The 16251-nt window shown below is 38.7% G+C and overlaps 1 protein-coding gene and 1 long non-coding RNA gene across 3 annotated transcripts; one reads left to right on the top strand and one right to left on the bottom strand.

Moving 5' to 3' along the window:
• Window positions 1-33: 33 nt before the first annotated feature.
• On the bottom strand, window positions 34-11774 carry LOC126392817 (adhesion G-protein coupled receptor G5-like). Of its 2 annotated transcripts, XM_050048477.1 has the most exons (14): window positions 11718-11774; window positions 11310-11416; window positions 11148-11223; window positions 10762-10903; window positions 9885-10004; window positions 7438-7557; window positions 7246-7291; window positions 7054-7148; window positions 5338-5456; window positions 4680-4948; window positions 4486-4582; window positions 4088-4217; window positions 2603-2759; window positions 34-1596 (listed from the first exon to the last, which is right to left on the bottom strand). In XM_050048477.1, the coding sequence occupies exons 2-14, from the start codon at window positions 11413-11415 to the stop codon at window positions 1502-1504; spliced, it is 1572 nt and encodes a 523-aa protein (XP_049904434.1). In that variant the 5' UTR covers window position 11416; window positions 11718-11774; the 3' UTR covers window positions 34-1501. The 2 variants fall into 2 exon arrangements, with proteins under 2 accessions (XP_049904434.1, XP_049904443.1); XM_050048486.1 differs by lacking the exons at window positions 11310-11416; window positions 11718-11774 and having other exon boundaries at window positions 10762-10898; window positions 11148-11200.
• LOC126392867 (uncharacterized) lies at window positions 8954-11826 on the top strand. The gene is made up of 3 exons (XR_007570220.1): window positions 8954-9149; window positions 9451-9625; window positions 11726-11826. It is a non-coding gene; the product is annotated as an uncharacterized LOC126392867 (long non-coding RNA).
• The last annotated feature ends 4425 nt before the right edge of the window (window positions 11827-16251 follow it).

The raw sequence follows: 16251 nt of genomic DNA, 5'->3' as shown, positions 1-16251 counted from the left end.
ACATATGAACATGTGAAAAAAGTTTAATATATATACTGTACATATATATATATATTTATGATGAAAATGTTCACAAAACAGTACTTAAAATAAAATATACAATATGAAATAGATGATTCTCTGCAAGGGTACACCTCAGAATCTACACTCTCAGAAAGTCTTGCATTCAATCAGTGTCAGATCCAACCCAGATCCTGTCATGACATACTGCAGAAAAGTGGATATGTGCCTTCAACCCAGTCACCAAAATGGATATTAGCATATGTACGTTTCTGCAAAGCATGGATATGTAACATTTGTAAATTTCTTTATATTTAAAAAATGCTGTGGTTAATGTGTGGCTATGTTTAGGCACAAAAAAACACTTGGTTATCATTAGGAAAAGATCCTGTTTTGGCTCTTATTACTTGTTTTTGGTGGCACAATTTTAGTAGCTCAGCTAAAAACAATCAAATTTTTTCTTTGTCGGTCTTGAACAATAGTCTTCAGTGGTGTGGGATGGCAGATGGTGTCACACAATCCGCCATCTCCGGATGACAAAATCCGCTCGTATGTAGTCAACTACATCATCTTAGAAACTTTGATATTATGCGTATGAAATGTACAAATGTAGCATGGTTTGCACAAATGTACAATGCCAACACTCTCTTCTGGCGACTGGGCTTGAGGCATAAAATTAATCTGCACCAATTACAGCAGCTCTCCCTGTCACATCTGGGCAACTCGTTGCCACTGCTTGATGGATTCTCTCTCTCTTTAATGGGTTATCAAGGGATCTCCTCACTGAAACATTCTCTCCTGAAACTTTCGCTAATAGGAGTGAGATGGGTACGACCCACATCAAGCTGCCCCAAAATGGAAAAGGTAAAATGCTTAATCATCTACTCTGTGCTACATTGGAGTGTGTTTCGGGGATAGTGATGGATGGTGTTCAACTATGTTGCAATGATCTACACAGTTACGGGTCACACTTGCACCAGGCACTTTAGTTTAGTGGATGCAGAGTTCAGTAGCAAAATGATTTTGGTGAGGGCTCAAAGAGGAAATTAATGATATCCTCTTAACTTCCCTTCTGGATGTTCTTTGTAAAAAGAAAAAGAAATCTCAGGGTGTGACAGTCACACCAAGGCAGTCCATGATTCAAATATGGGTTCTTGCTTTTCTGTAAGTAGCGTGCATGCTCTTTTCAAGTTCACACAGTTGTGCACAAAATGAAGCAGAAGAGCTGCTGGGTATAGAGGATGGATAAACACTTCAACACAGAGCTACAGGGTACACGACAAAACAAACAAAAATCACACTAAATTTATGAATCTTTGTATTAAATATTAGAGTCACCTACAGCTGAGTTCACCATAACTAGCATGTTTGCTTCTCTGCTACATTGTTGTACAAGACATCTAAAAAAGAAATAATATTAGCAAACGTGACAGTATGAATACGTCTAAACACACACACACACACACACACACACACACGTCTTGGTGTGATGGCTTTAGCCTTAGCTGTTGGTGCTGCGTGTTTCACTACTCGTCTTAGCCGGTGGGTTCTCAGTCTTTCTCAAAGACATCACAAACCACAGGAAGATGAAGAAACCTAAGTGAAAGGAGGAAAAGAGACAGGGACAGTGTTAGGGAGAGTACAGGAGGACAGGATCATGCAAATCATGCAAATAGCTGACTGATAAACAACCGTGCCATGTCACTGTTTGCCGGTATACAAATAGTCAGGCTGATACCCATAAAAATATTATCATAACATACACCAATTCTTGACATTTGAGGAATTCTCAGTTTGCAAAACTCCTGAACTTGTGTCATGGGTGAAAATCCAGAAACTTTCACCATGTATTGTGAAGCTATTCATGCTGCTGTACAAATTTGTGTTTCAATTAATCATTCACAGTGAGAGAGTCCCAAGTTGGCCTTTATAGTCCTGCATGGACAAAACATTACAGTTCCTGCTCTTAACCAAGGAAACTTTCATGAAGGAAAGGTCATACATCAGTGGCAGTGTTTGAGGAGCGAGTCTTTGGTGTTAGTTCTATTGGTGGGCCCTGCAAATCACACTATAACCCATCAACTTTCACTGAAAAACCCTTCCACCAGATTAAAAAACACACATTACATGACGCTTACTGATTTTATCTGAATATGCGCATTTGTTTTCCTTGTCATTGGTCTCCAAACAGAGCATGGCTCTGTCCAGCAGAGGCTGAGGTGCAGCTGACAGAGCCATGATCTGTTTGGAGACCATTAACAAGGAAAATGAATGTGCATATTTAGACAAACAGAGTCCCTCAATATCTCATAATCATCAACTGACGTATGACCTTTCCTTGATAGCTTCCTTGCTCTAAACAAAGTTAGATTTGGCATAAACGTGAATCAATGTAAAAAAAAAAAATGCTATTTTTAGCTTTCTGTAGTTATGGAAGTTACACACTATTGTGCCCCATCCTAAATCTACTAATCAAGCGTGAAACAAAGAGGATCGACTTTGTATACTGTCAATGAAATATCAGCCAACAATGCTTTCTGTCATATTTACAGATACATCACCACATGTTAGAGCTGATCATGTGAAGGCAGGTTGTGCAGACCTTGCAGTGAGTTCAGGATGCAGAAGAGATAGAGGCCAGGAGTGGTCAGGTAGCCAAATGAGAAGAAGACTAGGCCCCAGGTAATGCCAAGCAGCGTAGTGACTCCCAGCAGGGTACAGATGTCTCGCTTGGCTCTGCCACGGTCACTCTTCCCAAACTGACTTACAAAAATGACACATGAGCAGGTTAAAGACACTCAGAAACTACTGGTTAGAGACCATGAAGTGTATTTGGTCTTAACACTGAACATCAAATCTGCTTTTGAAGACAGTGGTGAGTCTAGAAAACTCGTCCTGAGTGGAAGTAGATTTATTTTCTTCATTTTAAAATTTTTCTCTCAGGAGTCTTATTATGTCATCACCATTTTGAGAGACAGCTGTTCACTTACTGTATACAGACTGTGTGTGTAAGGGAGACAACTATGGTGAGAATGAATATTAAAGCGTCAGTTCAACCCAGGATTGATTTTTTTTTTCCTGTTACCTGTAGCAAACTAGATGACACTCAACAGCAATGCATCTTTTCAGAAATCATGACCTGCTTACTCAAGATAACCCACAGACCTTGTCGGAACTATTTTCTTTCTGACAAACTACACTCATCAGGTGTATCACTGTGCAGAGGGAAGTGCGGATCTTAGTTTGCAAACATCACAGCTCAGCTGAGGATACCATTAATGTATACATCTCATTCTGTATCAAGCACGAGCATCTTGTAAATAAGTAGATGCATGCTTCCTTCTGCGCAGTGATACAGTTGGCGAGCATAGTTTTGTGGAAAGAAAATAGTTCCCATTTGAAACTGCTCACAATAAGGTGTGCCGATTATCTTGAGTAAATTAGATTATGATTTCTGAAAAGAGACATTGCTGTTGAGTTTTTCAAATGTATATACTTTTTTTTTTTCCGATGCTCTAAGCACCACGAGCCGAGTGCCATCTAATTCTATTATAGTGGAAAGAAGGCAGAAATCTCCAATGTTCAGCAACTCTCACCGAAACAATCTATATCGATAAATAGCACTTTGGGTAAGAGGACAAATATGTATTCTTGATTCTGGGGTGAACTGTTAACAAAATTACCAGACACTAATGGAAGGTTATCGCAATAGCACACATAGACTAAATTGATTTTTTAAAAAGGAAATGTATCCTTTCAATATCAGACAAAGATAAAGAACAAGACATTCTAAATTGCCTACAAATCCCATACATAGACCAAAATAAACAACGTGTCGATCATATTTTCAACTTCCCTGCTGTGTTTGTGGCACTCAGCCTCAAGCCCACTGGTTCATACTGAGGGGTCAATCTTGACAAAAAGGTTGCAAATATGTAATTTTACAATGAGGATCCTGGCACAGCCGGTCCATGTGGCATAGTGCGTCAGAGTGGCGCAGTGAATTGTTTTTAATAGCTTTTACAATGTTAAATGTTGACAGAGGATGAGGATTGTAGCACAGGGGAATAATAGTTATGACTCGAACCTCTTTGATTCGGTGGAGACTCACAACGCGTCTGATTGTCACCCCTAACATGATCACATCAAAGAGGAACACCAAGCCAAATACTCCAACTGTAGTCACTGTCTTCACTGTAGTATTGCCTATATAGCATCTACACATAGAAAGAGAGAGTATAGATTAGGGATTAAATCAAATATACTGGAAAATCAAATATGAATTCTGTATTAAAAAATGTAAATTCAGGCGACTAAAGATTCAGCTGTGAAGTATTCCTGGGACTGTCGTTTATAATAACGGTTGTTACTGTGAATTTCCAAATGCATTCAGATACACAGAAAATATGATGTACATGCAAAACAGTAAGTGTCAGTTAGTCTAGATTGTACTCGCTTGCAAATTTGTTCCTGCCTCTCCCTTACATTTTAGTGCTGTTGGGGTTATCGAAGTCAAGAGGGACATGTCCATATGCGCTTCTGTCAATGACGACCACTAGGGCCACTACGATTGCAGGGATACCTGAAACACAAGGATTAAGCAAGGAGTTCAATCACTCAAGAGTTTGTTGACTGATGCTGGCAATTTATAGGTCCCTTGCCTTGGCAACTGCACTCACCCCATCCCACCACGCTGAGTTTGAGCAGGTATCTCCTGACATAGATGTTGAAGACTCTGACCAAGAGGAGGTAGAGGTGGAAACCCTCCAGGGCCATCCAACTGAAAGTGGCCAGCAGGGAGTAATGAAGAGAGAGAGCCATGTAAAGGCAAAGCCCAGTGGAGGACAGTGCTGCCACCGTCTGGCTTGGGAGGAAGTGCAGGTTGAGGAGGATCAGGGCAATGACAAGGTTGATGTGGACTTTCATGGAGACATCTGCTCTGGCTTTTCTGTCAGATAGAGGAGAGTTGATCTGTGGTAAGTGTTAAGTTATGTGCAGATTTCACCATCTTATCAGTAGCACTGAAATTAAGTCATATAAAGTTGGGGAAGAAAGGAAGGATGTTGCATCCAAAAATAAGGAAGGAAGGATGGCATTTACTGCAAGAAGGAATGACAAAATGTGATAGAAAAGGAGGTAGAGCACATGGCATTTAAAGTCATGGAAGAAGGAAAGTAATTAATCAGGAAAATGTGGACAAAGCCGTTAAGAAAGTGCTAAAGTAAAGAAGTGATAGGGCGGGGACAGAGGGTTGCTGCTGTGCCTGAAAATATGAGAGCTTAGACTGAAGGTAAGGAGGGATGAAGTACCGTCATTCACCTGGGGAGAATAAATTACCTATTTGTGATGAAGAGCAGAACAGTGATGACCAGGGTAAAAAGAGAAAGACTACAGCCAATCAGAGTGATGTAAGACAGAACCTCCAGGTCTACATCTGAAAGGGAGGAAGGAGACACCTGAGGAGAGAGTACAAAGATTATGTTTTACAGGGGAATTTTGTCTTTTTACGTTATTACATTTATCTGATAGAGCTGATAAGGATTTGCATGAGAAAAGCTAATAAATAATGACGCAGAGTTACAAATTAAACTGCCGAAATGCATAATGCGGTTTAAATAAGCTCCATTCTCACCAGGTTTTGTATTCAATTCCATATGTTCATTTAGTAGTATGTAACCGTTATGCGTCATTACTAATAATCTAATAATATTTATAATTACATTGTGCATTATGACTCTTGATTACTTCTATAAGTGATACTTCAATATACCACGATATCTTGTTGCTAATACTTACATATCTTAACTAAAAGTCATAATGTGTAGAATTATACATATATATAAAGATGTGTGCCATTTAGTGGTAGAATTATGAATGGCAATACAGTAAGCAGCAAAGCATGATATCACACAGCAATGCAGCATATAAAAATTCATGACAATGAACCTTTGAGGGAAATGTTTGACAGTCAAAGGCAACACACTGTAGACATTTAAGATACGTGTTAAGATAAGTTAAAGGGCTGAAGGTGCGGAGGTCATGCTAAAAGGTTATTCACTAAATCTACACTCTATAGGCTTATATTGTCTATCTACATTTTTTCAATATATCTTTTTGGTAAATCAATGGACTGTTGTCGCTTCTGGCTAGTAGATGAAGTAGCAATTTAATAGGCCTCATGGAAGATGTTTTGTCATGTCATGTATTCAAATTAGGTACCGGAAGAACAGAAACAATGCCAATGGAAAGTCAAAGTTGTAGTTGAGACATGAATTCCCTGGTTCAACAACGTCACACAGTGAGTTATTGATTGTTATGACCAAGCCCCCAGGAATAATGCCAGGCTTTGAAGTCAATTTGACATAGTGGCCAAACTGTAGAATACAACACACAATGCCATTGGGCCCAAAAGTATTTTTCTCATAGACTTACATTGTGAAAAAGATGTCTGTGAATTAGTGGATCTTTTTTCTTTTTTTTTTGAGGCATGTAAACTTCCCAGTACGAATAGTCCCTATTTAAATCATTATGTCCTAAAAGTTGTAAAATTCACTAATAGCCAAATCCAGAGTTACTTTCTTTCTGTCATTTATGTGAAAGAGCCTGAGACCAAGTACCTGGAAGACTGGGTCAAAGGAAACACTAGTGCTCTGTGGGTCCCATGGATGCAGCAGATGCGGGTGATTTTATACCCGGAAATCAAACTTTTTTGGCTTCATGCGCATTGAGCAACTTTAAATAAATAGGGGCCCTGCAACACTGTATCCAGTTCTCTTTTTACATCCCTGGTTATGACCCCATAGGTAGTAGAAAGTGTAAGAAAGTCCTTGTACAGAAGACAGTTGGGGTGGTGGGTGGGTTGACAAACACAGGACTTTCACCCAGGAGACTGCTGTTTGTTTCCCGTGTAAAAACCAAAAGTCAGTGTTGACTTATTTGAACTTAACTTGCTTATGTCACATTACGTCATGTTCATGATTTACTTACATCCTGTACACAATGTCTCTTTTGTCTCTATGCAATTCTACTATGTTCGAGGAGGGCTGAGCCTACCATGAGCACACCAAAGTATGTGAGGTGATTACAGGAGCAGGTGACGTCACTCTGACCACGTTCCCACACTGTTTCACAGCCCTCGCTGCTGTATTCTGGTAAGTCAAACAAAGAGACAGACAGATCCCAATTTCATAAACTCTATTGTAAGATAAAAGTTATTCATGATGGATGTGATGTCTGGTTACTCACCCTTGGTTGAAAAGTTAAAGAAGACACACCTGGGTTCTTGGGTCTCCTGTGACACAACAATATACCAGCTTTACATTTGTATTTTATATTGTATGTATTAATTATGACTTTTGTTTGGCAAAACATACAAATCTAAAAAGTCACAGAAGTTAAGATTACAGTAAATGATTGGAGAAATGAGCTTGTATTTACATTTACAGTGAGATTCCATGTGATGTTGACATACTCCCGTAGTCCTGAAATGTTCTTGCCCCCCACACTCAGGCCAACCAGTCTGCTCTCATATAATACATCTTTGTTTCCCCATATGATCTACAGGACAATGTACACTCAGACAGTTACTTTGGCAGATTATGCAAGACAAGTATTGTGACAAATGTCATCACTTTCCTGAAGTTACCACTGTGGTTAGTAGAAAATATCCACCCTATCATCCTGTGCTTGATATTATCAGTCTTTCAGTATCGGTGTATCCTTCATAAAAGCTTGCTGAAACTAATAAAGTTTTGCATGTTACTGCAGACTGAAGCAAAAAATGACAGCTGTTGGTTACCCTTGCATGCATTGCTGCACCATTAGGGATATTGTATTTAGTCAGAAACTGACATCACTCCCTCTTTTATGAATGATTTCTGTCAGGGTGATTGTTGACCAATTGTACAAGGCACGAAAAAAACACACAGTTTATGTGTCAAACCACTATGCTTAGTATCAAAATGTGAACGATCCCACAAATGCAATGTAATTGTTTTTAGTGGCTTTACTTGGTTAGTACTATTCTTATAAAAAATTAAATCAATGAAATGCAACAGTGCTAGTTATATTATCAAATGAATGAACCTGTGCCCTGTTCAGCTCACTTAACTTGACACATTCTCGGAACCCATCGGCTGTAGGCGTATTCGCCGTCTGACTTCCGGCAGACGCCGATATGTAGAGTCTGTTTATAGAGACTAAACTTGACATGGTTTGCCCTCCTGTGGTTAAAATGAGTAGCTGGTGGTCAGCTGAAGCAGAAACTATATGGTCATTTATATGAGCTAAATATATTGAGTAATTTAGCTTGGAAAAATGAGCACATGCAAGCTATGACGTCAGATTTACAACCTTCGACAGTGTTCCTCTTTTTATACACTCAACCCAAACCTTGTTCACTTGTAAATGAGGCACACCTAGTCCACTTCCTGTAAACCATTGCAGCCAGTAGAGAGAAGCTAATGCTGATAATAAAATAATTTCTTAAGGTGCTATAGGGCTGGATTTTTTCTTTAGCCACAAAAAAAAGAAAAGAAAAAAGAAGCAGTGCATGCATTTAAAGTTAAACGGGTAATGTGAAACACTGCAGCTACTTGGTTCATTTGCAAAAACACAAACAGACACCACAGTAAAGAGCCACTCTGGTTTCACACCTGTCCCAGCCCCAGTTCATTGATATTAATATAGAATCAATGGCTGCCCAGAATGCCCAGAATAAATAATTCCAAAATATAATTTAAAAATGGGCACCACTTATGCAAAATATATACATTTTGTTGTGATAAAAATAGATTTATTTTTTTTACAACCCGAGTTTTATATAAAAAGATTTTGACTATTATATTATAGTCAAAATAATATTTGTGTTAGAAAGCCCATGTTGTTTATGTGTTACTAACTTGTTTATTGAGCTAAAATTCCGTTCAGTTTCATTGTGTTTATCGGTTAGTTTCCATATGTCCTACGCGCTTGATCGCACCATAGTCGTTCCGACGCTATTGAAAGCACCACACCTGAGTGAGGGATGCCGCACTGTGAAAGTTTAGTTTTCTCCTGATACAGCGGCGGATAGCCTGTTATTTTCCTTGTACCCTTTCCCAACATTCATCATCACGCCATGGTTTATTGCTGTGTGTAAATGCCAGAAGGTGAGTTTAATGACGTTTCACTGTCTAAGTTGATTGTTAATATTGTGTTAATGTGTATTATTTATCTGTGTATAAGCTAATGCTATCTCATGCTGCTGTGATGTGAAGCTAATAAGCTAAGTCTCACAGTATGCTCTCATCTCACGAGTGCCTCGTGTGAGGTTATTTGTTTACATTGTATGATTCATATAATATCATTTATTACGGCATACAGTCCTTTGTAGCCTCAGCTATCTTATTATGTTTGCGTATTATGTATGGTGTGTGCTATGCTGATTGTTACTTTGTGTTGCTATTGCAGACCACGGTTAATAAATCAACCTCCAACTGGACATCTGTATCCGTGTTCTTTAATGGGGACACACACCCTACACCTGCCGCTCTAAACCAGTTAATTGTCCGGAGATAACCCCCTGTTCTCCTATTTAATTTGGATACTGTTTTCCTAACTGGCTTGATTGAGGATACATTGTGTGGTATGTAACACAAGAGACCAGACCATTTCCAAATGAATCCCATCTGAACCCCGTTATCTAAATCGTAATAATATGAGCATGAAAACAATGAACATGCTGCAAAACTGCACGTCAATGTAAGGAGTAGTTATGGTGTGCAAAGTGCTCCAGATGATTTGGGTCCCTTGCATACAATGTAAAATGCACATATAGTCTTTTGGACTACAGTTCTTCAGATTCTTATACGCAGAATTTTACATAATAGTGTGTAGTCTCTGACCCCATTTGCTTCAGGCCAGGTAAGCATGCAGAACACAACCGTGTTGTCTGATCCAATATCCAACTCTCTCGGCAGTCGAACGCTCACTTTGCTGTTGGTGACAGTCTCGTCTGACTTTGCCTATATCAGAGAACAGAGAAAAACATTTTGTATAACAGAAAAATGCTGCTCTCACAGCTATGTTTGTGTCTGACCACCATCAGAGAACACATTTGAATTTGCAAACAATGCTGCTGACTCAACACAGTGTAAATGCTCAGTCAGAAGGCATGTGGTGGGATAACATTCAGCCTGCTTAAGTATTTTTGGTGAAAGCATATTCACTACCAATCTGGGTGAATGTTGTGCAGCTGACACTGACTCCCGACATCCCTGTGGATGTAGAGAAGATCATTTTTCCTTTGGATGATCTAGTAATTATCATTTAAAAAGCAAAATGCATGATTGAATGTCATCATTTTAGATGGGTAACTCTATTACCAGTTGCAAACATTTAAAAAAAGATGCAAATGTTGCAAAGCATGAATGTTAAAAAAGACTCACAATGCTTGCAGCTCATTGAGACTATACTTAGGCACAGTGCTGCACTGAGCTAAATGCTAATGTTGACATGCAAACATGCTCACAAGTCAATGTTAGCATGCAAAGCAGGTATAATGTTTACTATGCTCACCATCTTAGATTTGCATGTTAGCATGCAAACCTAACATTTTCTAATTAGCAGTTATGGTGTTGGTGGTGGTGGAGCTATAGAGAAAAAGTCAGGGGATCACCAGTGTGAATAAAATTCATTCTTAGGAACATGGACAAGGGATCAGAACGTTCGCTAACTAATTGCTAACATTGCCATATAGGGCCATGCTACTAGCATACTTACCTCATCATCATTAGCAGAAAGTTTAAGACCTCTGAAGGGGCCTTTTTGTTTGTGCAGAACAGCCACCAAATGGCCGACAGACATGGAGTTAGTCTCACTCATCTCTGTTTTCTCTAGAAACTCCTCTAGGGCCTTCACTGCTCTTGTGGAAGAGGACAACAAAGTACAAACATATTCACATCATTCCAATTTAAAATTGTTTTCCTTAAAACATGCCATTAATTCTGGACCACTGAATGCCTTAACCTTACATCTGATTTCAACCCTTTGCCCTGGTTTTTACTCCCATGTACATATCTGGTGAAATACTTTTTTTTATTACTCAAACATGGATGCTCACAAAAACATAAAAATCCCAACAGATAGTAGAGAATTAAAATGTTTACTCAATAGAGTCACTGTGTTTTCCGTTTCCCAAAAGGTTGTTCACGTCTTCCATACAATTTCTGCTGTCTGAAGGCTCTGTAGAATAAATGAATGATTGATTGATATTCAAGAAATACAAAAATAGTATATATTTTTAAGAAAACATATTTGTGGCAACTAACTAGGTTTCCTTCCATTGGACATTTTACAACGACCTGAACCCTTTTGAAAGGTGATGTTATGAGACACCAAAGACAGGACCAGCCAACAGAGGAGCCACAGCTCCATCCTGTGAAGGGAACAGGATTCATTTAGAACAAAAACCTGTTTGTGCTTTACAGACAAATGTATAGCAAAGAAATAGTTATTAAATGTGACCCCTCTGAGGTCATCTACAAAACACAGACATGGGGGGAAATACAAACACAATCCCCTGACCACATTTGTTGATCTCAGCTGAGACTACAAAAGCAGTAATTTCCATACACTTAACCAATAACCAACAGATATTCCATAGGCCTAATATCAGCATCAATGTAGATAGCTAAGTTATATAGTTCTGACCTAAAGAGAATCAAAACATTGTCTACCTTTTCAGGTTGCTGGTTCCCCTGTCTGAAGGAGATACCGAGTACAGCTGATGTGACAACAGGACAGAAGTAAGTGAGGAAACCAGCCGTAATTAAAGCGCTTTATGAGAAGTGGAAAAAAAAACCCCCAACAACATGTAAATGACATTCTGAAACAAAAAAGAGGAAGTAAGGAGGAAGTAACTGACAAAAAGCTAAAAATACCTTTTGTATCACCTTTGTTGTCACCTAATATGGGCTCACAAACTAAAGAACATTACACTCAACACTGGATGCATTGCAAATACATTATATACTGTAAGCCCTAAAGGTTTTGTTTAGAAGTTTGTTTATCCTGAACTTCATTGCAGTCATTGGTCAATATACTGCACTGCACTTGGTTAATGGCTGCATGTCACTACTTCAACCAACAGAGGGCAGGAGCACACAAAAAATATCAAACAAACCAAGGTGTTGTGAGTTGAATGAAGGCATCAAGTCCTCTTATTTGATGATGTTGTATTTTGTCCTCTTGTATGACAAGAATGAAATGCTAAATCAAAGCCTGGAGAATTCAGTAATCGCAAAAATGTATTTTTGGTAACAGGCAAACATTTGAATTGTGACTCTCCTGCAGGGGTGTAGCACCAAATTCTGGGCCTAATACATAAGCAGTCTCTGTGGGTCCTCGCCCTTCCTCTCTTGATCCATGTCTCTCTCACGCACCTTTTGAATTTTTTTCTGACAAAGTTGGCTTCCTTTCTTTCTTGGAACCCTGATTTCCCTTTCTCTGGGAAAGACATGACATTGTCAGCTGGTGCTCCAGCAGCATAAGCAGTCGCTCACTCAGCTCTAGCTGCGTTTCAAGATGAATCCTAGTGCAGGGGTTGATTAAGCCATTTTGCCATTTTCCACTGTCCAACGCTCAGTCTTTCAACCGATTAAGTCAGCCACTTTTAATTTAGTAATGGCATTAATTATTTAGAAATAAAAAATAAGCAAATAAAACTAAACTTCTAGAATTTCGGGGGCTCCCCTCCCACTGGGGCCCTGGGTAATCAGTTCCACTTTTCCCCCAATGAAGACCCCACTGCTCTCCATCACATATGTATTCCACATGAAAACCTGGATCTTTATTGCAAGCCATGCACATCTTACTCCCATATTTTCTGGCTATTGTGACATTTGCATGTAATGGAGCAGAAGAAAAAAAATCTTAACAAACCCACAAGCATGTTCATTAAGTCATTTCTCCCCACACACACACTATTAAGAATAGACAAAATGCCCATGTCTGCTGTCTATCAGCTGCTGCCAACAATTTCTGGAATAATTGAAGAAATTATTAAACCTCAAGCAATTATTACAAAATGTTTCACAATTCATACCTATAATTACCAATTTTCCTTGCAGATCATATTTATTTTATTGTGACATTTTTCCTGTTAACATGTTTCATGTTGTTTTATAATGATATGACTTTTCATGACAGTGGTGTTGTCATTGCCCTCTACCCCTGGGGGCCATAATGTCACTTTTCATCATTATAAAAAATGACATTGTTAAATTAAGTGACATTATAATGGAAAAAAAGTCCTATAAAACCCTTGATAAAAGGAAGATAAAATAACATTACTTATTTATGAGTTGAGATTTAATAAAATCTTAAATCATTTCACAAATTATTAATTCACTTACATTTTTTCCACATTTTTTTTATTCATGTGATTATTTATTTTATACGTATTTATGAATTCACTTAATCTTGAACACGCTCAATATCTGTCAGGCCCATTTGACTTGTGGAGGAAGTGATGGTGGTGATGGTGTTTGATGTTTTGTGTTTGGAGCTGGTATTGTCATCAGAAGAACTTGAGGCCACCTGACTAATTCTAACTCTTATGTGTTTATGGACCCACCTGTAGCTTGTGATGCTGAGCATGCATTCCATTGCTCTCTCTCTCTCTGCTGTGTACGTGTGTGTGTGTGTGTGTGTGTGTGTGTGTGTGTGTGTATTACGCATTATGCTTTATCCATCAACAAGTTAACTGGCTGGGCACGCAGGAGGCCTTTCCACCAGGTGGCCCGTTCGGCAAAGAGCCAACAAATCAGACGAGACAAGACTTAATCAGAATAGAACAGAGCTGACTGAGCAAAACAAAACAAAGAAAAACATACAATACATTTCAATTGTTTACACACATTTCTCAACAGCCAGATCTTGATTTTCAAAACTCTCCACACATTCAGCACAACAGTGAGTAACTTTTCATTGCTTTGACAAAGCACGTTCACTGACCACATCTTTCAAAGTGTCATGAATTGTTTTCTTACTCAAACTCAGACAAGCTGTATGTATTTACAGTCAATTTATATACAATTTTAAAACCTACTTTAACACATCACTACTGTAAACCAGACTGCAATTTGCTACATTGTACAACATGACATACATACATTATAACTTGAAATTGGACAGTACAACACTTGACTGCCTCATTTCATTTTTGTGTGACCTTTATGGCGACTTTCCTCACAGTGCTAGGTGAGGTAAGGGGACAAGAGAGGACGTAAGGGAAACATAAGGTGTTATGTGAATGAGAACTTGTTGCCAAATGCAGAAGACGGGGTTGACTAGCATGGCTGTATGTATCTGTAGCTATCCTACAAGTGTATGTATAGTAAATACATGTTTGTTGTGTATTGCATTACTGTATAATTTAACAGTCTAAGTAAAAAAAAACCTGAAGACAATAGTGATACATTTTGTTGTTTTAGAGGTCATTGTGAAGAAAGTTTTCTTGGGAGACAAATGTTGTCTGTGTTTACTTACAAAGAAAAACAATAAAATACTGTTACAACAATGCAAATATAGCAGCAAGTGGTGATTTGGAAGTTCAAGGCAGCATGAACTATTTCAAGTTGAAAGTTGCAAAGGATCAAGACCTTCGATGGTTCACAACTACTGCATAAAGATAATGAACAGGTTTTATGACCATCTGATAGATGCTCATTTATTTATGTCCCAATCTGTACCGTGCCACGCTCTTCTTTGGCAACAGTGTTCACCCCTATTAATTAATTGCAGAAACTCTGTTTGATTTAAAAAAAAAAAAAAAAAAACTATCGAGTTTGGTGATGACTCTCATTGATTAATGGCCAGATTTTGTGCCAGGTCAATGCACTTGTTTGGAGCTGGTGGTGGCCCCTAAGGAGCAGTTTCAAAATAGTTCTACAAACATGGTTCAACATTGTTATGGAACATATCCTGCAAGTTTTGTAATAATTGGAAAAACAATTTGTGATTTATGGGTTGATTTCACAGATGGAAAAAAGAGACCTGGATACAGTGCTGGAGGCAGGACCCCATTCATTCCTATGAAAGTTGCTAAGTAGTGCGTGAAGGCAAAAAAGCTCTATTTCTTTGGCATGAAAATACCTGGGTGATTGGTGCTGCTTTCACATCATTGTTGCCATAGAGCAAGTGCACTAGAGACTACTGCCGGACGAGCTGGCTACTTCAGGTTTAGTGCTCTGCTAACTTGAATGGGGATAAAAAGATGTAATCTTGCAGATCTTTTAGATTTTCAAAATGTTATCCGTCTGAGTGGATTAAATCCCGATAGTGAAATGGACCATTCGGTGAATCAGATCAGATATCTCTTTCTCAAAGTAAGCCTATGGGGGAAAGTATTTTTGGGCCTAGTAGCATCAGGTGACATGCTCAAGAGTTGTAGTTCCACTGCTTGGCCACTACAAAAATTGGCTTCAAGGTGCACTCCCTGGGGGCACCTCTGATTTGTATTATGCCACAGCTATCTTTTTTTTTTTTTGTAGCACCTCCCATTGATCATTGGAAATGAAACTTTCAGGTTATGTTTCTGGTACTTATGTGGACATATCCTGCAAATTTCATAGTAATGGTTGTAGAAGCAGGTCTATTTATGAGCTGAGCTATGCTGCTTGTGAAGAAACTGTTCAATATCTTCGAAAAACAATGAGATATCAAAAAGATTTTGATAACTTTTGATAAGCTTTATCCAGTAATGGTCCATGGAAGATGTGGTATGAAGTTTTAAAAAATAAATCAAAATTGCATTGCAGCACCACCTTATTGCCTGATGTCAAAATAATTATACACATATGGTTCAACACTGTTCAGCATATCTTGCGTTTTCTAACTATTGTGCAAACAACTTCTGATTTATAGTGTAATTTGTCATGCCCATGTTTTTGCATTTGTGGTGCACCCTAGTGGTTTATTCAAATTAACATTTCAGGGTATGTTGCCAGTAGTCTCTATATACAGACTCTACATTCAGTGAATGTGGAGTCTGTAGGCAAGCCCCGGAGATCTTGCCTCCAGAAGAAGAGCGGAAGAGCTCTGGTTTCTGGTTGTAGGCTGTTTGTAGTCCGCCTGATATTGACCAATCACGTTTGAGCCGGCTGCAGTTGTTGCCAGGTTAAACGCTCCATGCGGTGAACTAACGAGGCGGAACATAATTGGCGTCACTGCAAACTCTGAATCCATCGCAATGGTTCAGCATATTTACTT

This window comes from Epinephelus moara, chromosome 1 (assembly GCF_006386435.1).
Source record: "Epinephelus moara isolate mb chromosome 1, YSFRI_EMoa_1.0, whole genome shotgun sequence".
NCBI lineage: Eukaryota > Metazoa > Chordata > Actinopteri > Perciformes > Serranidae > Epinephelus > Epinephelus moara.
This window is presented reverse-complemented; position numbering and strand designations above follow the sequence as displayed.